Here is a 22,857-nt window from a genome sequence, read left to right as displayed (position 1 = left end):
GGGGGGCAAAAGCAAGCATCCTCCCTTGCACCATCTTCCTGCCTGCTCTTTGGCAAGGCAAGCTGCTGGCTTTTGGGGCAGCCTGCCTTTTCCCCCGTCCCTGCCTGCTTGTCCTGTTTCCTTCCATCGTCCCTTGGCCTCCCTGCAAACATTTCAGCCCTGCCTGTGTGTGAGCCCTGCTCGTTCCCTGCCTGCTTGCTTCCCACAGGAGCTGCGGGTACAGGGAGGGTTTGGCAGAGCCACGATCCATGCTGGGCATCACCTGGGCAAGCCATCTGCTGCTGCCGGGCCACCCTTTTCCAAGGTAACATCCTTACCGGCCACATCCAGCGGGGATCTGGAGGTCACTGTGGATTTTCTCACCGAGGTGGACAAGCTGGTGCAGCTCATTGAGTGCCCCATATTCACATGTAAGGACGAAACCCCGCATGGGGAAGGGGTGGTGTACAGTGCTTCCCCACCCCAGAAGCATCCCCCTCCCTGCCTCTCCATCGCAAGCTGCAGCAGCCGCATGAATAACTAGAGCAGAAGTGATGAGACTTCTTGCCGGGAGGTTTGCCCAGCGCTGGAGCTGGGGATGGGTGCACTGGCAGCACAGGGGGAGCCTTTCACCCCCCAGATATAGGTTAAGGGAGCGAGCAGCACAGGCACCGAACAAAGGGATGGGGGAAGGATATGGGGGGGTGGGCCTGGACCACGCTGAGCATCTCCAGGAGGGTGCAGGTAGGGTGTCAGCTGTGGGGAGCCACACGTGCCGCCCCTGGAGATGCAGGCTGGCATCGCAGACACTGCTGGAGCCATTAGCAAGAAAAAAGATGGGTTTTTTTTTCTTGAAAAGCAGAATAAGCCCTAAAAAACCAGAGCTACTTCTGTCTCCAGATCTGGCCCCCAGCCCCAGGAATCTGTCCCCCCCCTTGGGTAACAACCAGGGCCTGGCTGGGGCTCAGGGCGGTGGCAGTGGGAGTCAGGATGGGGAGGGGGGACATGGCAGGGTGACCCATGGCTTTGGGGACATTTCTTGTGATAGAGTTCAGCTGCCCCTGGGCTCTTTCTCCCTGGAGGTGGAGCTGGGCACTGAAAGCATTGGGAAATGTCCTGGAAAGGACTTTGGGAGGGGACTGTATAGGTCCAGGGCTATTTGGAGGAATATTTGAGGCAAGAGGGCTAGAGCATCCAGGCAATGGAGATGTAGGCTGGCCGTCAGTCACACTTCTTCCCATGGTGTTCAGTGCTTCATCCCGAGGATGACTTTCATTCCCACCATGCGAGGTGATTTTCCACAGCCCCAAATGATTCCCTGAGGTTTCCCCATCCCACTCGCGTTAATTGCCAAGTGTTGGGGTGGGGGACAGATGTGCCCCCCATAGAGCAGTATCCTTGGGCTTGGGTCCCTTCATAGGGAGACACCAGAGTTGTCCACGAGGTGAGATGCTGGGATAGGGACCTCTCACCCCATCCCCTGGGCTGCCCCAGGCAGGACCTTGGTTGTCTGCAGGTCTCCAGAAGGCCCTTCTACCCCTGAGCACCATGAGGGATAGAGCAGGAAGGTAGTTTCCCCTCTGGTGGGTGGCACCATGGCCCAGCACACGTAACCACCAGGGCTGAGTGGAGAAGATCCCTTCTGCTCCAGAGAATCCCTGGGAGGGTGTCACCCAGCCCTCTTGATGTGTGATGCCCCAGGGGAGTATTTCTGCTAATTCTGGAGAAGCTGAGGAGCAATCTCATGTTGTACATGTGTCTTCAGGCAGACTGCGTGGATGGGCTCGAGGATGAGCAGCAGCAGGGATGGGAGACTGGGGAGCTTCTGCTGGCAGCTTTCCCTAGCTGGCAGCTGTGGGCTATGGTGAGGAGAGGGGCTTTTGGCTTGTGTGGGACACAAAGATGGATGAGTTAGTGCAAGGGGAGAGGCTTCTCATGCCATGTGGGTGCCCCTTGGGTTGGCTGGCAGAGGCTTACAGCTTCCCCAGGACCATCAGATGGGTTGGGAGGAACCTGCTATTGGGGCAGGAGGTAAAATGCATTTTACCCACCTCCCCATCCTCTTCCTCTCCTCCTCCAGATCTCCGCCTGCAGCTGCTGGACGTGAAGAACAACCCCTACCTAATCAAGGCTCTCTACGGCCTGCTGATGTTACTGCCCCAGAGCAGCGCCTTCCAACTCCTCTCCCACCGCCTGCAGTGTGTGCCCAACCCTGAGCTCATGCAGACCGCGTAAGTGCTGTGGGAACTGACCCTCCCGCCAGCATCAGCACTGGGCCCAACCAGCCATTCCCCCATGGCCGAGCATCCCTGCAATCCCGGGCTATGCCCCATACTCTTCTTTCGCACTCCAGCTTCTTTGCAGCCACAGCTGCTCCTTGCCCCATGGCCGGGAGTGTTGGCTTGGGGGGTTTTTTGTGTCTATATTTGGTAACCCTGGGAGGGCTGTGCCTCATCCACAGGCATTTGGCATCCGGGATGGAAAATTTCACTTGTGGGGTCGCTATGGAAACGAGCAGAGCCGGGAAGGAGGTTTACGGAGAGACGCCGGCAGCCAGGGGATGCTCCCAAAGCGTCTTCCGCACAGCCCAGACAGCCTTATCGTCACTCAAAAGGACGCCAGCACCCATGCACACCTAGGGCTTGCCTCTCGAACCCCACCCCTGGCCTTCGGGGAGCCATGAGCAGTGATGCGCAGGAGTGGCACCTCCCTAGGGACAAGCTGAAATCCTTGTGCTCCTTGCCCTGGGGTGCTACCCACCTGGCTCGTCAGATGCCAGTGGTGGGATTTGCTCTCCAGCCTTCAGCTAATGAGCAGGGAGGGTCGACGTTAAAGCTGGGTCTGCCTTTGCAAAGCCCTGGGAAAAAAAAAGAAAAGCTCCCAAGATGGGCAGGTTTCTGAATTAACCCCCACCGCCACCACTCCTTGGCTTTTAACAGCTCCCCCCTGGGCTGGCTTTTATCCCTCATGGCCTCCAGCACTGAGCTTGTACCCACAATCCAGCACTGATTTTAATTGGGGGGGGGGGGGCTGCATGTGCTTCCTTCCCCGCTTTTTTTCCTCCCCCTTGGCCCCAGGAGTGGGTTTTTTTTGAGCAACCAGAGCTGTCAGACGGCCTGAGCATCTGATTAACTCTGACCTACATTCCTTCAAACACCGAAGCCGGCTTTCATAACAGGCCAGCCCCAGCTGGGGGGATGTCAGGGCCTCGAGAGTCGCTTGCCATCCTCCCATGGGCTCCCCCATGTCCCCCGATGGGCTTCCCATGGCTGGTGTTCCCCCCCTCCCTTCCGTAGGGACAGCTCTGAGGGATGAGCACCCATGGCTGGAGCCCCAGGGAGCCCATAAATGGGGCTGAAGCAGATGGGTGCTCAGCCCCTGTGGCTGTGCCCGCTGCCACCAGTCCTCTTCCATGCCAAAGCACACAGATATTTTTTGTTTGTTCCTCAGGGAAACTGAGGCATGTGGCACTGGCATCCTTTCTTGCCAGTCTCACTGCTTTAGGCTGGAATCGGTTGGGACAAAGGGGAGCATCCATGTCAGAGGGGTTAAACCTCCCCTGTGGGGCCAAGGTGCTGAGGCAGATGTCCCTTGTCCCCTTTCTCCTGTCCCAGGACTTCTTGGGCTCCATCTCATGCCTTTGCAGGCGGGAAACAGGGCTTTGGAGGTGTTCCATGAGAGACCAGCATCACTAGGGTGTGCTGGGCTCAGCTTTTTCAGGGCAAGCCCTTGGTGCTGCCTGTGATGGATGCCCGGGGTACAGGCATCTCCTGCCCCTTTCTGCCCTCACACTCTGCTCCCCGCCACAGGGACAGCACCAAACTGAACACCGGCTACAAGAGGACGACAGCCCCCAACATCGACTACACAGAGCTGCTGCAGCACTTTGAGAAGGTCCAAAACAAGCACCTGGAAGCGCGGCACCAGCGAGCGGGGCGGGCAGAGCAGCTGGACCGGCGCGTGGTCCTCTGAACATCCCTGCGACAGCCGCAGGTGTACACGGTTGCTGGGGCAGGGACCAGGGGACACGGACCAGGGGACGGGGACACCAGTGGCTGGCTGACAGAGGATGCGGTGCATTTAATGGCAGAGGGAGATGGGCAATGGGCAAGCAGTCAGCACAGGGCTGGTTTTCCTCCCTGCTGTGTGTGTGGATGGTGGGGGGCCCCCAGGCTGTGCCCAGCTTCTGCCATGGGCGATGCAGGGACATGGGGAAGGGTTGCAGGAGGAGAGGGCCAGGGGAAAGTACCTTGTCTTCTCTTGCGATAGGGTGAGGAAACTCCCCTTTGCTTTGCTAATGCCTTCCCCATGACTGTCAGCTGAGCGCCCAGCCTCCTGCCAGCGAGACCAGAGGGGAAGGGAAGACGGGAGCAACCTCTGGCCTCCCGCCCTGGAAAACAAGCATGCAGGGCTGCTGGCCGCCTCTCACCACTCCAGCTTCCACCCTGTAGCTCCGAGGCCGTGCCAGAGGCTGCCAGTGGCATCTCGCCTGGGGTCTCACACTATTGTGCGTGGCACTCAGTCCCCTCCCAGCATCCACGCACCCTCCCTGAGTCCCCAGCTCTTGGCACAGATGGCGGCGCAGCCTTAACTCCCAGCCAGCACCGGGGGCACAGGGGATGGTAGAAACCCCCATGTACCCAGCCCCAGACTCAATTCTTTGTTCCTACGTTAAGTTCCCCACGATAAAATAAATGAGCAATGCAGAGCAGGCTGTTCCTGGTAGCTGGGCTCCCCATCCTCATGGATCCAGCCCCAAGGGGAGCCAAAACTCCAGCAAGGGCAGGGGATGGCATGGAGCATCTTGGTCAACCTTGAGGCCCAGGCTGGCCCAGTCCTGCCACGTTGGCTCACCGGCAAGCAGGGCTTCTCCGCCTGTTCCTCTTCCCAGAAGGAAAAAAAAAAAAAACCACGGCTGAAATTCTTCCAGGCCATGGTCATGCAACCGCAGCATGGTGACAGGCATTTTCCTGGCCCCAAGCAGCCACCGGCACTGCCTTCGCCCCATCCCACAGCGCTGAGGGACCATCACCACCGGCACATGCCAGGCTGCTGTGGTTCGGTGGGGTGGCCGTTGAATCCCCAGCACATTTCAGGCCCTCACCTGATCCTGAGGAACGAGGGGTTGGAAGAATTTGTGGAGTTTTTATGGCTCCTGGCCTGTTTACAGCAGAGTTGGGCTCTGGCAGCAGGCTCCCTGAACAGCCCCGCACCAGCGCTGCTTTGGCCAGGATAAAGACATTCCTGTCATTCCCGGGAAAGGGCTTTCCAGACCCGGTCACGGCGGGTTAATTTTAACAGCCAGGTCTTTAGGCTGGGTGAGCGGTGGCTTCCCCAGCCCGCCAACCGCTTCAGGTGCTGGGTGGTCCCTGTTGCCTGTCCCCAGTCCCTGCCAGGACATGGCCAGTGTGGGCCAGGGCTGCCACCAGTCCCAGGGCCCTGCCCAGCACTCCTGCCAGGCTCACTGTCGCTGAGTGGCCTCTTTCCATGCCGAGGGACAGGTTTTATGGGGAGAAATTCCAGCCGTTTGCCGGGGTACTGTGCCATAATCATTTCCTTATGGGTGCTTCTTGACCAGCACTGGCCAGAGCAGTGCAGTGCTGGCAGGGCAGTGCCAATGGGGGATCAGGGCTGCTTTTCTGGCAGGAGGGGGAATAGGTGATTTGGGCAGAGCCCCTCGCCCTGAGTGAGCAACCTTTCACCACTTGGCGCAGCTTGGTGCATCAGGGCTCAGCCTGGCCCCCCAGATCCCAGGAGGCTGGGGATGGGACCTTGGGACGGCTACATGGAAGTGCTTGTCTGAGGGCAGGCCGCACGTTTCACACGGCTCTCCAGTAACTGAGTGCCATAAGACATCTCAGAGCTGCCGTATGATCTCCCCGGAGGGTGTTAAACTGAAACCTGCGCCAAGGTGGTTGCCCACAGCACACCCAGGCATGTGCTCTCCCCAGGTAAGGAAGGCAGTGAGGTCACATGGGCCTTGGAGGGAGGCTCAGCAGAGCCCTGGCCTGGAGGCAGTGTCCTCCCCAGCACCTCCAGGGATCCGGGGGCTGCCCCCAGGCATCCCATAGCGGTCCCAGGTCCAGCATCCCTGACCCCACCCAACACCCTAAGAGCATCCCTTGGGGTTCCTTCGCTGCCCTGTGAACACACACCCCCAGCAGGGCCGCACCCCAGCCCCAGCATCCACAAGCATCCCTCCACTGCAGCCCGGGGACTCCGGGAGCTGCTCCCCGACTGCCCCCGCTTCCCGAAGCATCCACCGGGCCGACCCCCAACCTCGGCGTCCCACCGCATCCATCGCATCCCCCGGCTCCCCGCTGCTGCTGCCCCCGAGCATCCCCACAGCCCCCCAACCTTCCCCCTCCGCCTTCCCCCGGCCCCGTGGCGGGCGGCGCATGTGCTGCGCAGATCCCGCCCCGCTCCGCCCCCGGCCTCGGCCCCGGCCCCGTCCCCATCCCCGTGCCCGCCGCCGCCGCGGGGCGCCGCTCTCCGTGCCCCCAGTCGGCGCCCCCGCTCCCGCTCCTTCGCGCCCCCGCTCTGCTCCGCCGCCAGGGGTGGGGGCGGCCCAAGGCGGGGCGGCGGGTCCGCTCAGCCCTCGGGGGGAAAAAAAAAAGGGGGGTGGGGGGGGGCGATGCACGGCGCCGCGCCCCGCCCGGCCCCCCCGCCGCTCCGCCGCCCCGCCGCTGCCGCCGCCGCCGCCGCCGCCGCCCGGGTGCCGCCCGCCCCCCGCCGCCGCTGAGCCTGGCCCGCCGCCGCGGCCTCCCCCGGCGGCGGCGCCCGCCCCGGGCTGCCGCAGCGCTGCGATGGAGACGGCGGAGAAGGAGTGCGGAGCCCTCGGCGGCCTCTTCCAAGCCATCATCAACGATATGAAGGTAGGGGACCAACACCCCCACCCAGCACCGGGCAGGCGGCACCGGGCCCCGCGGTGGGGAACCGAGGTCCGCTGTGCAGCCCCGAGCGGGGTATCGCGGCCCCGGGTTGGGTGTGGGAGCCCCACATCAGCCCCAGGGCATGTGTCGGACCCCCCCATACTGGGTGCTGGAGCCTGGCACTGGGTGCCAGAGCCCCACATCAACCTTATATCGGTTGCCGGAGCCCCCACATTGGGTATCAGAGCGCCCACATTGGGCACTGGAGCCCCCACCCACATCAGCTACTGGAGCCCAGCACTAGGTGCCAGAGCCCCACATCAACCCCATTTCGGGTGTCAGAGCCCCCACATTGGGTATCACAGCCTGGCGCTCACTGGGTGCCAGAGCCCCACATCAACCCCATATCAGGCATCAGGGCCTGCGCTTGGCATCAGACCCCATGCTGGGTATCGCAGCCCCATTATCAGTCCTGTATCCATCACCCGGTATCGCAGCCCCACATCGGGTATTGCACCCCATATCTGTCACTGGGTACCAGAGCCCCACCTCAGGTATCACAGACCAGGCATTGCTGCCCCATGTTGCGTACCACCGGTCCCACATCGGGCATTGCCATCCGTTTGGGGCATCGCGTTGCCCCCGCCACCCTCCACTCCCCCCTTGGATTTCTGCCGGACCCGCTTGGGTTTGCACCAAAGGAACAAAAAGGTCCCCCAGCTCTTCCATCCTGTTTCCCAGCCCAGGGAGGGGGACATCACCTCCACCCTCCCTGGGAGCAGGATGGGGCTGTGTTTAAAAAAAAAAAAAAAGCCTTTTTTTGTTTGTTTTCATTTTAAAAAAATAAATAATGCTGGGGGTCATTTTTGTTTGGGCACTGAGCAGGCAGGAGGGCAGCAGCAGGGTTTCTTCATTTTGGGGTCCAAAATTCCTGCTGCCAGCCCTGGCATTGGGGTTTAGCCCCAGTCATTTTCGGGAGGCAAAAGCTCTCCTCCTCCTCCTCCTCTTCCTCTCTTCTTGCTGCAGCCCAGTCCAGACAATGCTGTCATTGCCAAAGCAGGGGAGGGGGGGATAAAAAAAAAATAAAAGCCTTGCTGGGAAGGAGATTAACCCCTTCGAGGGACGGCAGTGGCTCTGTGGGGCCGGACTCTGGCTCTGGGCTGGGAGAAAAGCCCTTGAGGGAGAAAATCCCGTCTATCCCCAGGAGCCAGCCCCGGGGCGGTGGTGACCAGGGCTAGTGCAGAAGGGTGCCGGGGTGATCAGCCCCCCTGCAAACACCTTCAGCCCAGTCATTCCCTCCTGGCAGCCCAGCTAAGCCCCACATCCCCAGAGTAGAGATGGGGGCAGCCTGTGCCTCAGTTTCCCCATTCCCCCGCTGAGGCTGCAGGGGGGGATGAGCCAGCCCAGAGCCATCATCTCCCTGGCTGGTGCCAGCACGGCCATGCAGCGGCGTGCCCAGCCCCACTGGGACATGGTTGGCCCAGGAGCCCCTCACTCTGGCATCACGCACCAGCGTGCCTGAGGAAACCAGGCTGGATTCATTTTTATGCCGTGTGTAGGTGGGAAAGATGGGGGAAAAAATAATTTAAAAAAAGAAGAAAAAAGCCCCACCACGCTTAGCTTGTACCCTGCGCAGCCCCAGCCCAGTGCCGGTGGCCCCTAGGGGTGCGTCATCCCTGTCCCTGTCCCCATCTCCCAGCCACGTGAGTGTCCTGGCGCGGGCGCTGGAGAGCGGGGAAAAATAATCCCCTGCCCAAAGAGCTGACAGTGTTCAACAGCAGCAATGTGCTGCCACAGCCAGGTCCCCTGTGCTGGACATGGGTGCAAAAGGACCTTATTTTGGTGGCGAGTGGCTTTTTGGCACCTGTCAGCCTCCGCTGGGGAGGATTCGGGCAGTGAAGCCTGGTGGCAGCCCCCAAGCCGGCAGCAGTCCCTGAGCCGGCTTCGTTCCTGTTGCCTCTCTTCCAGCATGCTCGGCATCCCTGGGTGACCTTGGCTTGTCCTTGTCCCCATCCTCCTCCCACCTGGCATCACAGAGGGCTGGGGGCATCGTGACTTGCCCCCTCATTTGTGGAGAGCCGCCGCTCACCCTTCCTGGGGTGGCTGGGGGAAGGTGGCCTTGGGACGGTGGCCCGGCCCTCCAGCAGTGGCAGTCCCTAGGGACTCACAGCCCTGAGCCAGGGCACTGCCACAAGTGGCACATGAAGTGGCATCCTCAAACCCCTTCTTTGCTGGCTCATGAGGAAATGGGCTTTCATGGTCCCCAGAAAGCAACAATGGGCTGGTGCCATGCCCCCTCACTGCAAACTCTGTCCCCAGAGGTGCCACCAAGCTGGGCTCACGGGGGTGTGCAGTGACCCATGTCAGGCAAAGCCAGCTCATGGCTGCCCCAGGAGGGTTTACAAGCTGCTGGCACTGCCATCAGATGGTGGTACTGGAATGGTGTCACTGGGACAACAGCACCAGGACTGGCCTTGCTAGGATGGCAACACCCGCATGACCTCGCCGGGATGGTGACATTAGGACCTGCCTCACTGGGATGGCACCAGATTGACCTTACCAGGATGGTGGCACTGGGATGGCCTTGACAAGATGGCACCAGGATTAACTTCACCAGGACAACACTGGGATGGTGGCACCAGAATTAGCCTTGATGAGATAGCACCAGGACTGGCCTTACTGGGATGGCACTGGAGCTGGCATTACCGGGACTAGCCTCACTGGGATGGCACCGGGATGGTCTTACTGGGACTGGCCTCTCTGAGACACCGCTGGGATGGGTCTTGCTGGGACTGGCCTTGCTGGGACTGGCTTCACTGGGACAGCGCTGGGATGGCCTTACTGGGACGGTGACACCGGGATCACTGTGGGATGGCCTTGCCACAAGGGCTCTGGGACTGTTCTTGCTGGGATGGCCTCTCCCACATGGCATCAGGATGGCACCAGGGTGGCCTCACTGGGACAGCACTGGGGTGGCCTACCTGCACCTGTGACCTGTCCATGTTCCTTCATGATCACCCCATTCAGGGCTGGGGGGACCCCAGACCTCCCCTCCTGCCCTGTTGGTCCTTATGGGCTCAGGGGAGCCAGGGACTGGGACTACTCGCTGTGGGGCTGGAGCCCTCCATGGTGGTGGTTTTGGCCATTGCTGCCTTTGGTGGAGGCCACGGATGCTGGAGAGCTGTGCTCTGCTGCTAGCCAGGGCTCAAAGCTTGCCTGTGCACCGACTCCTTTCCTTCCCTCAAATTTCCAAACCCATAAGCTGCCTTCACCCCTTTGAGGAAGAGGAAGAGACCACCCAAAATCCTGAGGTCTCCATGGTCTGTAAGGTTGCATGGCCAGACTGGAAGGGGAAGGGGTTGTGCTCCGCTTTGTTGGCCATCAGAGGAGCCACATCTAGGCAGACACGACCACTGAGCTGCTCCAGCTCTCTGTAACGGTGAAGGGGGGATTTGCCCTACTTGGGGAGGGCGTGCAGTGGGGCGAGGGGCTCCAGCTTTCACTGTCGACTTCCCTCCTTACAGAGCTCCTACCCCATCTGGGAGGATTTCAACTCAAAGGCCACCAAGCTGCACTCGCAGCTCAGGTGAGTGGCTGGGAGTGGCAGGGACCCCCCCCTCCACACAGGCACATCCCAGGGTGCCCAGCACCCACTGAATTCCCCCCTCACTCTCTGCCGCAGGACCACGGTGCTGGCTGCAGTTGCCTTCCTGGATGCCTTCCAGAAAGTGGCCGACATGGCCACCAACACCCGAGGTAGGGTCCTCCCCGGCCAGGGGCGGGCGTCCCTGGGCTTGGCTGGGCAGGGGGACAGCTGGAGGTGTCCCCTGCCCACGTGGCTGGGGTGGGCTTCAAGCAGGAACTCCACCATCCAAAGAGATGTGTCCAACCACCCTGAGGTGGAGCATCCCCTGGGAAGCAGGATTAGAAAGATGGGGTGCAGCTGAGGCTGGGGAACGGGTGGGGTGGGCACCCGTGTGGGCGCTGCTCCTCACCACCCATGGGTGCTTAGCCAGCATCTTCTGGTGGGGCTAGTTTGCTTGTGGGGAGATTTTGGGGTGATGCAGCCCCATGCATGGTCTCCTGCACCCATCTCTGCCCCCTGGGATGCACCCAGGTATGGGGCTGAGCCATCCCTTATCCCCTGTGCCCACCTGGGATGTGTCTGGGGTGTCTTGGCTGTGCCAGTGGGCTCTGGGGAAGGAGAATTAGACAGAGGGAGACACAGGAGCCCACGCTTGACTGCTTCAGGGATGAACCCTGACCCACCAGGGAGGCCATATGAAGAGCTGAGGCTGCAGGTGGGGCACCCCCCATGCTGCTATGGGGTGGGGGGCCACACCTCTGGACCCTTTCTGGGTGCTGACTGGCGGCGAGGAGCCACTTCCCACCGCTCAGCTTCTGCCAAGCAGATGGTCCCGGGCTGGTTTGCAGACTGGCGGCATCCAGGCCATCTGGAGCTGCACAGGGAGGAGGAGGAGGAGGCAGCAGCTTGAGCCAGGATCAGCTTTGCCTCCAAACCCACTAGCCCACTGCACCAGGGGGGATTAGGGTTCCCCCAGCTCTCCTCCAGCTCAGGCACTGAAAGCAAGGGAGGGGACATGGAGGGGGGATGCTGGGGACCTGCACAGCAGGAGTCAGCATCACAGGGGCCACCCTGTTAGTGCGGCATCTCGGTGACACCCCAGGACATCCCCGCTTCTTTCTGGGGGGGTGGGAGGCAGAGCAGCATTGTGGGGAAACAGAGGCAAGGCACTTGGTGGGGGGCGTCTGGCAGCCTTGCACATGGTGCACGGGGGAATCGGATTAGGAGCAGCAGAGGCCAGGATAAGAGTATTAGAACTGGGATTAGGAGAATACCCTGGCGCCTGAGGAGAAGGCTCTTGGCCCACAGGCTCCCCTGTTTCTGCAGCACTTGGGGGCTGGTGGGGTACTCAAAACTCCTGCAAAGGGTGGGAGGTGTCTCGAGGCTTTTGTGGGAAAAAAAAAAGGCAGAATATCACTCCCTAGTTTGCACCCAAGAATTTTGGATTGCTGCTTTTCCTGGGATTTGCCAGCAGCGCTGCCACCATGTGGTCATCCTTAGGCTTCAGAGTTAACAGCAATTTCTCCAAAAAGGGATGCTCCTGTTTTCTGTTGCTGGCTGATATCCCTCCAGGGAGCTCTCACTCCCTTTTTATGAGCTTAGGATGGCACCTGGAGGTGAAGGACACAGCCAGCTGCCTGGCACGGAGCCAGGGAGGGAAGCCGGTTCCAGAGCCATTTGCTCCTGGCCAGCCAGTTTCTCAGTCCATGTCTGGCTGACTGTGCAGTACCTTGCCCCACCTCCTTCCTTGACCCCCGCCCCACCCAGCACTGGATTTGAGACAACTGGGAAAAACTAGGAGCAAGTTTTCATTTTGAAGCCTTGGGAAGGGTTATTTAGTGCTTTATTTATTAGTTAGTGGATGTTGATTTATTTATTTAGTGGGTTTATCAGGGTTAAAAAATTAGTCACCCCCAAGCCAGTGTCCCCAAAACCCAGGGCATCTCAGCACAGGTCATCCCCACTGCAAGCCAGCCTGGTATATAAACTGGGCTGGGACTGGTGTAGGGGTGTCCCCTGCCCCTCATCAGCGGCATTTCGCTCCCCTCCCCAGGTGCCACGAGGGACATTGGCTCTGCACTGACCCGCATGTGCATGCGGCACCGCAGCATCGAGGCCAAACTCCGGCAGTTCACCAAGTAAGTGGGCCCAGAGCATCAGTGACACAAGCTGGCCGGGCTCAGCCCTCCCTCTCTGAAGAAGGAGATGCTGGATGTCAGCTGGGGGCACGACCTCCCTCTGGCTCCGGCGCTTTCCCATGCCTTCTGCCTCTCTCTCCCCGCTCCAGTGCCCTCATGGAAAGCCTGATAAACCCTTTGCAGGACAGGATTGAGGACTGGAAAAAAACTGCCAACCAGCTCGACAAGGACCATGCAAAAGGTACAAGTGGGACAGGATGGGTCTGTGCTGGGGGGCTGCACCGGTCAACGCAGGGGTCCCCTCTGACAGCACTTCTGTGCCCCCAGAGTACAAGCGAGCCCGCCATGAGATCAAGAAGAAATCCTCTGATACCCTCAAGCTCCAGAAAAAGGCTCGCAAAGGTGAGGGGGGGGTCTCCTGGGGGGGAATGTACCCTTGCCAGCCCCTCCACGGCACCCCTGGTCAGGGTGGGCATCCTGGATGGGGCACCCTGGCTGCCTCCCAGGGATGGTGGGCACCAGGGGGTCCCGCTGCCCCCCTGCAGAAAGCGGGGTGCCGGTGAGGAGGCAGGGGCACATGCCCCAGCCCTTGGCCTCTTTTCACACTTTTTCTCTGTCTCCTTCTCTCTTCCCTCCCCTCCACATCCTTCCTGTAGAGCTACTTGGTAAGTGAACCGCTGGCCCCCACCCTGGCCCCCTCTCTGCTTCCTCATCTGCTCCTCCTTCCCTGTTCTCCCTGGGGCCGGGGATGCCTCCATCTGTCCAGTCATCTGTCCGTCCATCCATCCACTCCCTGCGCCCCTCTGCTCCCAGCCCTGCTTTTAGCTTAGCTTAGCTTGCACCCTGCATCCCGGGGCGATGCCAGCCCCGCTGCAGTGGCACCCCGGTGGGTCCCCTGGTCCCAAGCACCAGGGATGGGATGGTGGAGGAGCTCCCCCACACAGGGCTGCCATGGGGTGAGGGTGCTCCTAGACCCTCCTGGGGTATGGGCATAGGGGGTGGTCCCCATGGCACTTGCTGGGACGTGAGGATGGGGTGATGTCTCCCAGCCAGAGCCTGGGGGTGGCCTTGGCTTTGCCATGGGACCCCCAGCAGATTTGGAGTGGGGGCATGTCAGGGCACCCCAGGGCTGACGGTACCCCATCTCACAGGGAAGGGGGACCTGCAGCCCCAGCTGGACAATGCACTGCAGGATGTCAATGACATGTACCTGCTGCTGGAGGAGACAGAGAAGCAGGCAGTGCGCAAAGCCCTCATCGAGGAGCGAGGTCGCTTCTGCACCTTCATCACCTTCCTGCAGCCCGTGGTGGTGAGTTCCAGGGGACAGCAAGGGTGGGGGTAGGGGGGGTCGCTGCTGCCTGATGGATGCTGATAGTCCCCCTTGTCTGGCCGCAGAATGGAGAGCTCACCATGCTGGGAGAGATCACCCACCTGCAGGGCATCATTGAGGACCTGGTGGTACTCACTGCTGAGCCCCACAAGCTGCCCCCTGCCAGCGAGCAGGTCAGCAGGGGGGGTCAAGGGGGGCAGGGGAGGGGGGACCTTCTCTGGGGGGCTTAAACCCCACCCTTCCTGCAGGTGATCAAGGACCTGAAAGGCTCTGACTACAGCTGGTCCTACCAGACCCCACCGTCCTCACCTAGCAGCTCCAGCTCCCGCAAGTCTAGCATGTGCAGGTATGGTGGAGTGGCGTCCATGCTGGGAAATCCAGTCCCCTTTATTAACCCTGGGTGGGCCTAATTGTGCTTATGGCCCTCGGGGTTGCTCATGAGGTGCATGTCCACCTCCATGTGTCCATACGGCCAGCTGGTCCTCAGTAATGCGGAGGAACTGGTCTTGGTGCACTGGGATTGGTGTAGGGTTTGGGCTGTTGGAACTATGGGGCAGGACAGGTGCCTAGCACGTGCCCTATCCTTGGAGTTTTGGGGATGGTGCAAACTGTATAGGGGGGTCTAGGGGCAAACATGTCACCTTTGCCATGTGTCCCAGCCTGTCCCCTGCCACTGGGGGACACCAGAAAGGAAAGGGACGCCCCAGGCGGACTGCATGCCTTAGTTTCCCCAGGTTGGGGTGTGGGGCAGGGTACTGGGCTTGCTGCCCAGGGACCCCACCACCTCCGAACCTCCATCTTAAATTCTCTTTTCCTTCCTTTGTCCTCCCCGCCGGCGTGTCCCCACCCCGCCGGCGCCCCCCCCAGCAGCGTTAGCAGTGCCAAGGGTGGCATGGCGTGGCCTGGCGGGGCTCAGACCTGCTCACCCAGTTCCACCTATCGCTACCGCAGCCTGGTGCAGCCCCCCACCACCACCACCCGCCTCTCCAGCGTCTCCTCCCATGACTCTGGCTTCATCTCCCAGGATGCCGCTTACTCCAAACCGCCTTCCCCCATGCCCTCAGACATCACCAGCCAGGTACGGGCCAGGGGGGTCAGCACCACGCACCCCTGTACCTCAGTTTCCCCTTCTGTAGGATGGGTGGGTGCTGCTGGGTGCAACACAAGGGTCTGGAGTGGAGGTGATAGGACTCCCCCCCCAGGCATGTTTCCAGCTGCATTGGCATCACGGGAGATAAATATTGTGAATACTGGAGGATGCCTGCCCTGCTCAGGGGCACCACAGGTCACACTGCAGAGAAACCCCATCTGTGACCCCCTCTCCCCAGGGATAGGGCACAGATTCCCCACCCCATGACAGGGGAACAGGTTATTTCCCAATCGCCCCAGGCCCCAGTTTGTGCCAGTCCCCCACCAGGCAGCATGGAGCAAAGCTTCCCCTTCACCCTGCATCCAACTCAGTGCCAAGGATGCTCCAAGATCCCCCGGCACCCCCCAGGAGCTGCTGATGCCTCATGCTGGCTGTGCCACTGGCCTGCCTGGTACTGCCAGCACTGCCTGCTCGCACTAACCGGCATCGCCAACCTGGCAAGAGCCCCTGCGGATCCCAATGCTGTGGCTGGGGGGACCGTCCCCGCTCCCCAGAATGACTGTTGGCATCACTGAGCTTGGGGTGAGCGGGTGGAAAGGGTTGGGGCTGAGAATCCTGGTTTCACCCACCCGGCGCCTCCCCAGCTCCGCAGCCCCTGCTGCCGGGTCGGATCCTGCTCACCTTCCCACATCTGCTGCTGTGGGAGAGGCGGGCTGGGGGCCTGGGTTGGCTGAGGAAGCCATGGGTGCTGCTCTAACCCAGGGCCACAACTCTGCCTGTGCTTGCTAACTGCCTCTTCTCTCTCCCTTGGGCTCCTGGCTCGGCCTCGCGGCATGGCAGAAGTCCTCCAGCTCAGCATCCTCGGAGGCCTCCGAAACCTGCCAGTCGGTTAGCGAGTGCAGCTCCCCAACCTCGGTTAGTTCTTGCTCCACTGCTGGGGCATGGGCAGATGGCGGAAAGGAGAAGCCTTCAGCAGCAGCACCCTCCTCTTCCTCTCCTCCCCTCCCTGGCACTGTCCCCCATCCCACCAGGGTTGTTTTGCACGTGGGTCCCCCACACCTGGGGCAGAGCATCCTGGGCAGCACCGGTGGCTCAGGGGACATCAGTGCGTGCCCCCTCCCACCCTGCCCTGCTTTTAGCTCCTGGCCCTGGTGTCCCCAGTGTCACCTCATGCTTTTGCCCATTGCAGGACTGGTCCAAGGCCAGCCCATACGACCAGCCGGTGGTCCCCACCCTGCAGCGGCGCAAGGACCGCGTGGAGCACCTGCGGGAAGCCGAGATGGGCTCACCCGCCGGTGGGTACCCAGGCATCAGCAGCGAGGATGCTCCCAGGCCCCGGATGTCACCAGCTACAATTGCTGCGAAGGTACCAGCTCCAGTGGGGCACACACAGAGGTGGTGGGCTTTTGAGGGGTTCCTAGGGTAGGAGCCAGGGTGCTGAAGTTGCTCCCTTGCCCCCACAGCATGGGGAGGAGGTGTCCCCTGCTGCCAGTGACCTGGCCATGGTCTTGACCCGGGGGCTGAGCCTGGAGCACCAGAAGAGTAGCCGGGACTCGCTGCAGTACTCCAGCGGCTACAGCACACAGACCACCACACCCTCCTGCTCCGAGGACACCATCCCTTCCCAAGGTACCCTCCCTTACTGCAGCATGAGGTGCCTGGGGCCACCCAAAATGGCTCTGAGAGGGAGAAAGGGGACAGCAGAGGCTTTGGTGGTCCTGGGGCATGTCTGCATGCACTGGGTGTAGAATCAGGCTGTGCTCACATCACACGGGCTGGTGGGGTGAAGATTTAATGTATGTCGGGGGTTCAGTATGCAGCCCAAGCGTCATGCCACACAGTAACCATGAGACTTCCTGATTATTTGGGTGTTAGATGGGTGTTAGTTGGGACTTGATGGATATGGTTGTGCTGGGCAGTCCAATAACAGGTAGCATCATGGTGGGGTGTGGTTGGTGACGGCTTGCAGTGATGTGTTTGTGCACAGTGGTTGGGTACAGGCAGAGACGGTGGCAGATGGTGGGTGATGGTGCCAGAGGTGGTGACTGGAGATCGAGTAACCACAGAGACAGTTGTGTTGTGCTGTGGTTGTGTTGGCATGGTGATGGCTGAGCCAGTTGTGAGACGTGAAGGTGACAGTGGACATTGGCTGTGATCACCTTGTGATGGCAGTGGTTGGGATGGTTGTGATAGTGATGGTTGGGTTTGATTATGACTGTGTGGTGATGATAGTTGAGGCCACTTGTGTTGGCAATGGTGGGGGCTGGTTGTGATCACTGCTGGTTGCAGTGATGCCAGTTTGGTTTGGTTGTGATCTCAGTGTGATGGATGGGCTTGACTGTGGTTGCCTTCTGATTGTGATGATTGGGCTTGATGGTTGAGCATGTTGTGCCAGCAATGGTTGGGGCCAGCAGGGATTGCATTGCAATGGTGCTGGTTGAGTTTGATTGTGGTCATGCTGCAGCGGCAGTGGTTGGGACTGGCTGCAATTGGACTGTGAAGGTGGTGGTTGGGTTTGGCAGTGCCAGCTGTGCCGCCCACCTGACCATGCTGCCCCCTCCCCAGGCTCTGACTACGACTGCTACTCAGTGAACGGTGATGTGGAGTGTGACCCCCAGAGCGACTTCGACAAGTCCTCCACCATCCCACGCAACAGCAACATTGCCCAGAACTACCGGCGGATGATCCAGACCAAGCGTCCCGCCTCCACTGCTGGGCTGCCCACTGGCACCAACCTACCAGCCGGCACAACCCCAGGGGTAGCCACCATCCGCCGCACGCCCTCCACCAAACCCTCGGTCCGCCGTACCCTCTCCAATGCTGGTCCCATCCCCATCCGACCCCCCATTGTCCCCGTGAAGACCCCTACAGTGCCCGACTCCCCCAGCTACACCGGTCCCACACGGGTGGGCAGCGAAGAGTGTGTCTTCTATGCCGATGACGCCTCGCCAAACCCCCTGGATTTTGCCAAAGCTTCACCCAAGCGGCTGAGCCTTCCCAACACCGCCTGGGGCGGCGGTGCCATGGAGATCTCTGTCTACCCCGGGGCTAGCCAGCACCTCTCCACTGAGGAAGAGGAGGACCAACAGTTGGCTGCCAACCGGCACAGCTTGGTGGAGAAGATTGGTGAGCTGGTGGCTGGCGCCCACGCCCTGGGGGAAGGCCAGTTCCCCTTCCCCACCACCCTCACGGGGTCTGGTCCCAGTGAGGAGACCCCTGCGCCCCCCCCAGCGGCCTCCATGGACCCCCCGGCCGAAGACATGCTGGTGGCCATCCGGCGTGGGGTGCGCCTGCGCAGGACCGTCACCAACGACAGGTCGGCCCCGCGGATATCGTGATGATGCCCCAGGCAGTGGGGATGTGCCCACCATGGCTGATGGATCCCCCTGGGGGCACCCGCTGCACCTCCCTGGGAGCACACCCACCCACCAGCACCCGCCGCCCCCTTGCTGCCCCCTGCTTTCTGCTCCTCTGTCTCCTCCTTCCCTTCCCTCCTGGCCCTTTCCTTATGTCTTTTATTCACTTGTTCTCTCTCTCGGGTTTTTCCGCCCCTTTTTCTCTTTTTCTTTTTTCTCTTTTCTCGTTTTCTCTTACTCTTCTCTTATTCTTTTTGTATTTGTCTCTTTCTTCTTTCCTTCATTTTTCTCCTTTTCTTTATTCTCTTTTTCTTCTCTTTTCCTCTCTTTCTGTTTTCTTCTATTCTTTTAATCTTTCTCTTACTTTTTTCTCTTCTTTTTCCTTTTTTCCTCTTTTTCTCCTTTCCTTTTTTCTCTTCCCTTTTTCCTCTCTTTTCCTTTATTTCTTGTTTCATTTGCTCCTCTCTTTTTTCCTCTTCTCTCTCTGTTTCTCTTTTTCCCCTCCCTTTTCTGCCCCCCTCTCCCTCCCCAGGGGCAGGCAGGTGTCCCCAGCCCCAGCAAGAGGGGACGGTGCCAGCGGGGCCATGGCAGGAGCAGCACCAGGAGTGGGGGGTCCCTGTCCCCATCCACCCCCAACTGCCTGCTTGTGGCCAGCACAGCTCAGCCACATTTCAGGGGTCAGGAGCAGCAGGGAGGGGGCTGAGGGGGTAGTATGGTGGGCGGGAGGGGGGACACAGTACAGCCCCCTCCAATTTGGGGGAACACAGGGATGCAGTGGCCAAGGAAGCCGATCCTCCTCTTTGCCCCACCAGGGATTACTGGGGACCCCCTCCAGTCCCCCCAAACCCCGTCCCTCTCCCTCAGCACCCACAGACTCTGCGCAGGGTTCTGCTGAGGGGGGGTTTCTGGGGGATGGGGGGTTCACCCAGGCCCCCCCAAACCGAAGCAGCTGATTTCTGCCAGTGGCTGGAGGAAAGCACAACCCCCGGCCCCCCCCACTGTACATAGCCCCACCACCCCCCCGCTGTCTGTCGCATCGCAGCCCCCTCCCACCCTTCCCCTTAGGAATAACGATTTAGTTCGCCCCACACCCCTTCGCTGCCCAGAACCGCTGATGCCAAGTGACAAATGTTTGGGTTTGGGGGGTGGGGGGGTGGGAGTGTCTCTTATTTTGTACAGAAAACAAAAATTCCTTGGAAAAGAAAAAAAAGCCAACCTGTCTTTCAACTGAAGTAACTTTTCTGGTGCTGTTGTTAACTTGGTCCTTTTTTTTTTTTTTTTTCTGTTTGTTTTAATTTATTTCCCCTCCGTGCTCCTGCCTCTGCCGCCGCTTCCCCCCACCCCATCCCTCTGCCACATTTCTTTCTCTTTCTTCCATTCCCTCTTTTCTTTTAATTTTTTTTTAATGCTAATTCCCCTCTTTCCCACCTGCCTCCCGATTTTCATAGTCACTGCTACAAGTAACGAATGCACTGTGAAGATTCCAGTATTAATAAAGGTTGTACTGTAATATAATAGCCTCACATGCAGCTCTATGGATGTGCTGGTACCCTGGGGGTCACCTCAATAATGGCGGACAAGTGGAAAGGTCCTGTCACCCCTTTGGGGTGCCCATGGTTGGGGAGAGGGTGGGTGCTGTGGGATACAGTGAGAGGTGCGACAACCCCATGATCAAGGTGATGGGAGACCCCAGGATGCAGAAGACTGTCCCTTTGCCCCATTCCCTCTGGGAAAAAGGGTGCAGGCAATGCCCCACCACCACCTCCACCCATCCCGGCAGCGCCTGTGGCGCTGTCTCCCAAATTACTGGCAGGATTGCCAAACCTTGCCAGGGCAGCTCAACAAGCTGTGGCAGGCAGCAGGGATGGAGGGGCTCAGGATGGGCAGCGTCCTGCTGACTGGCTGCGATGGGGAGCTTGGCCTGGGGCTGCTGAAGGGCTTGCTGGAGCAGCCCAGCCCACCTCAGCACCTCTTTGCTGCTTGCCTGGACCCCAGCGAAAGTAAGGAGGGTGCCAGGACGGGGCAGGGACAGGGGGGTCAGCTCCAGGACAGGCTGGGAAATGCAGAGCCTGGGAGTGCCACCATCCCTACTTGGCTTTGGGGAGTGTCAGTACCCCATCACTGAACGGGCCTGGAAAAATACATATATTTAGTTAAATTTTTTTGCCATTCTTGGCATAGATGACTGCATGGTGGGGGGTTGCCAGAGGGGTGGGATTGCCAGCAGCCCCCACAGCTGGGACATTGCTGCTGGGGGCTTTGAAGCCACCGAGGGCTCAGCCAGGTGCAGAGTAGCAGCAACTCGCCTTGACTCTCTCCCACAGGGGCTTGTCAAAACCTGTTGGCCATGGCACATGGAGCTGCCCAGTTCCCACCCCAGCATGAGGCATAGCCACTCCCCTGCCAAGCCTCTCCACCTTACACCCACCCACACCCCACCCTCTTCTCTGTGTAGGCTATCAACACGGTGTCTTTGGGTTGCCCCAATGTCATGGTCCTGCCTCTAGGTAGGTGCTAGGGTGGGAAGGGGTACTAAGCCTCTTGGGACTTAATGGCACCCATGGGTGAGTCTCTGAAATGCCACCCAAGCAGGCAGGTTCCTCAGGTTGGCTCAGCCCAACCAGGTCACTGCTAGGACCAGAAGGCTGCTCAGTGGCCAGTAGCTGCCTCGTACCATGTCCTACAGCATCTTAACTGGGCCATGGCCCCTCCCCCAGCCCATTTCCAAGCCTTCTTGTCCCCTTGTAGATGTGACAGACCCCAGTAGCATCAAGGCAGTGGTCAGGAAAGTGTGGGAGGAGGTGGGAACCGCAGGCCTCAACCTCCTGATCAACAATGCCAGCACCATGTGCCACAGCATGCTGGCCACCAAGACAGCAGAAAACATGACCCTTGTCTACACGTCCATCATCAATGGGTCCCTGCAGACAAGCCAGGTGAAGCCACACGCACCCTGTGCCCCAAATACTGGGGGAGGGAGGGGGGGAAGAGGATGGTAATGCCCAAGTGCCTGTCCCCCGCAGGCAGCTGAGGGTGAAGGGCAGCAGCATAGGATGAGCTGCAGCAGAGCTGCCATCGTTGACATCTCCGGTATCCTGGGCTCCACTGAGGCAGCGGAGGTTTGGGCGGGGAGGCAGGACATCTGCTACCACTGCAGCAAGGTACTGCTGCCAGAAGAATGGCAAGGAAGTTGGGGGGGGGGGGGGGGGGGGGGGGGCGGGGATGGGATGGTGTTACCTGCTGCAGGATTCCCCACCTCTCTGGCTGTGGCAGGGCCACCCCATGACAGTGGTAGCTGTGGCCCCAGGTTGCTCTGAACATGCTCACCAAGTGTCTGGCCCTGGAGTATGGGGGCAGCAGGCTCCTCTGTGTGTCCGTGGACCCCGGCTGTGTGACACCGCCCTTGGGACCAGGATTGGTGAGTGACGGGAGGTGCACAGGCACCATGGCACAGCAAAGTTCCACAGACATCCCTTTGTGGGGCAATTCTTCCCATGGCCATCCCTTCCCACGAGCACCCCTTGCCCCAGGCAGCCCATCCATGGACATGCCTTCCCACACCCAACCCTTCCTGGCTTCATCCCCCTCCCAGCCGCACCCACAGGCCCCTCTGCGTCCCCCCTCAGTCCCGGGGAGCTGCACTACGGCAGCAAAGGGCCAGCTCTGGCCTCGCCCCTAAACCATCCACTTTCTTCCCTTTTTTTTTAATTTCCCATCCCAACCATGTGTCAGCAGAGGGCACCCGGGCCCCGTGCTTGGTGCTGGCAGGAGGGCTGCACCCAGGGTTCTGCCGTCAACTCCCCCCAGTTCGCCTTCTCCTCTGACCATGCCAAGGCAAGGTTCAAGACAAGTAGCTTCTTGCAGCATAGCTGGGCAGGCCTTACCCCCACTCTAGCGCTCAGAGCAAAAATACTAATCCCTTTTTTATTAGGAACTGTAAAATTAACCTCCAGCCTTATAGCATCCAAATTAGGGATGATTAATTTGTGCAAAGCTCTAGCCCTTGGATGCTAGCGCATCCCCAGCCTCTCCCAACCTGCCCCAGCCAGAGCTGGCATCCCACTGCTCCCGGAGGTGCGGCTGAATGTGCCAGGAAGGGGTTTTGGCTGACTTTTTTTCCCATGTCCTTGAGCCTGGCAGGGCTCTGCGAGGGTGGAGGAGAGTGTGCAAGGGCATCCTGCAGCTGCCAGCCCAGGTCTCAGCCACCATCAATGGCCCTTTCTGGGACTGGAGAGGATAGAGCCTACCCTGGTGAGAGCAGCACCCAGCCACAGCAGCCACTGAGCTCAGTAAAGTTGATTAATTGCCATTTCCAGGCTCACTCTGGTTCTGTAGGGTGGGAAAAGGGACCACCTGCTTGGGGGGGTGAGAGCTGGTATTGCTGTCCCACCACCCAGGGATGCTGGCTTGGGCTGGGACAGCAGAGGGGAGGATGTTCCAAGCGAGGTCCCACATCCTAGTGCCAAGCTCCAGGGACTGAGGGATCCCTCTGGGCACCTTCCCACT

At 60.1% G+C, this 22,857-nt stretch overlaps 2 protein-coding genes and 1 pseudogene across 8 annotated transcripts in view; all 3 read left to right on the top strand.

Annotated features, from left to right (window-relative positions):
* VAC14 (VAC14 component of PIKFYVE complex) overlaps positions 1-4,687 on the top strand; it is a 66,087-nt gene extending 61,400 nt beyond the window's left edge. Inside the window, exons 16-18 of one of the 2 annotated variants that reach the window (XM_075101803.1) lie at positions 209-410; positions 2,060-2,210; positions 3,789-4,687. In XM_075101803.1, the coding sequence (XP_074957904.1) occupies positions 209-410; positions 2,060-2,210; positions 3,789-3,951 (516 nt within the window). In that variant the 3' untranslated portion in view covers positions 3,952-4,687. The remainder of the gene's footprint in view (positions 1-208; positions 411-2,059; positions 2,211-3,788) is intronic. The other variant, XM_075101804.1, reaches the window with a different exon arrangement.
* Positions 4,688-6,652: 1,965 nt separating this feature from the next.
* Positions 6,653-19,866, top strand: MTSS2 (MTSS I-BAR domain containing 2). 6 transcript variants are annotated; one of them, XM_075101798.1, is made up of 15 exons: positions 6,653-6,854; positions 10,376-10,437; positions 10,534-10,607; positions 12,491-12,575; positions 12,725-12,816; positions 12,903-12,977; positions 13,232-13,240; positions 13,727-13,884; positions 13,971-14,078; positions 14,154-14,251; positions 14,776-14,983; positions 15,836-15,910; positions 16,185-16,361; positions 16,459-16,624; positions 17,561-19,866. In XM_075101798.1, the coding sequence occupies exons 1-15, from the start codon at positions 6,786-6,788 to the stop codon at positions 18,331-18,333; spliced, it is 2,229 nt and encodes a 742-aa protein (XP_074957899.1). In that variant the 5' UTR covers positions 6,653-6,785; the 3' UTR covers positions 18,334-19,866. The 6 variants fall into 6 exon arrangements, with proteins under 6 accessions (XP_074957899.1, XP_074957898.1, XP_074957902.1 ...); XM_075101797.1 differs by having other exon boundaries at positions 14,773-14,983; XM_075101801.1 differs by having other exon boundaries at positions 6,657-6,854; positions 14,857-14,983.
* Positions 19,867-20,215: 349 nt separating this feature from the next.
* On the top strand, positions 20,216-22,606 carry LOC142061281 (uncharacterized; annotated as a pseudogene).
* The last annotated feature ends 251 nt before the right edge of the window (positions 22,607-22,857 follow it).

This window comes from Phalacrocorax aristotelis, chromosome 8 (genome assembly GCF_949628215.1).
Source record: "Phalacrocorax aristotelis chromosome 8, bGulAri2.1, whole genome shotgun sequence".
Classification (NCBI taxonomy): domain Eukaryota; kingdom Metazoa; phylum Chordata; class Aves; order Suliformes; family Phalacrocoracidae; genus Phalacrocorax; species Phalacrocorax aristotelis.
Note: the sequence above shows the minus strand (reverse complement) of the source record. Positions and strands in the feature narration are given on the sequence as shown.

What these genes read in the sequence shown, in the direction of transcription:
- MTSS2 (XM_075101797.1), top strand. Translation starts at nt 6,786, where the DNA reads ATGGAGACGGCGGAGAAGGAGTGCGGAGCCCTCGGCGGCCTCTTCCAA. An exon ending in CGACAAGGACCATGCAAAAG is followed by an intron (nt 12,817 to 12,902) that starts GTACAAGTGGGA and finishes CTGTGCCCCCAG; the next exon opens with AGTACAAGCGAGCCCGCCAT. An exon ending in CCTCAGACATCACCAGCCAG is followed by an intron (nt 14,984 to 15,835) that starts GTACGGGCCAGG and finishes GCGGCATGGCAG; the next exon opens with AAGTCCTCCAGCTCAGCATC.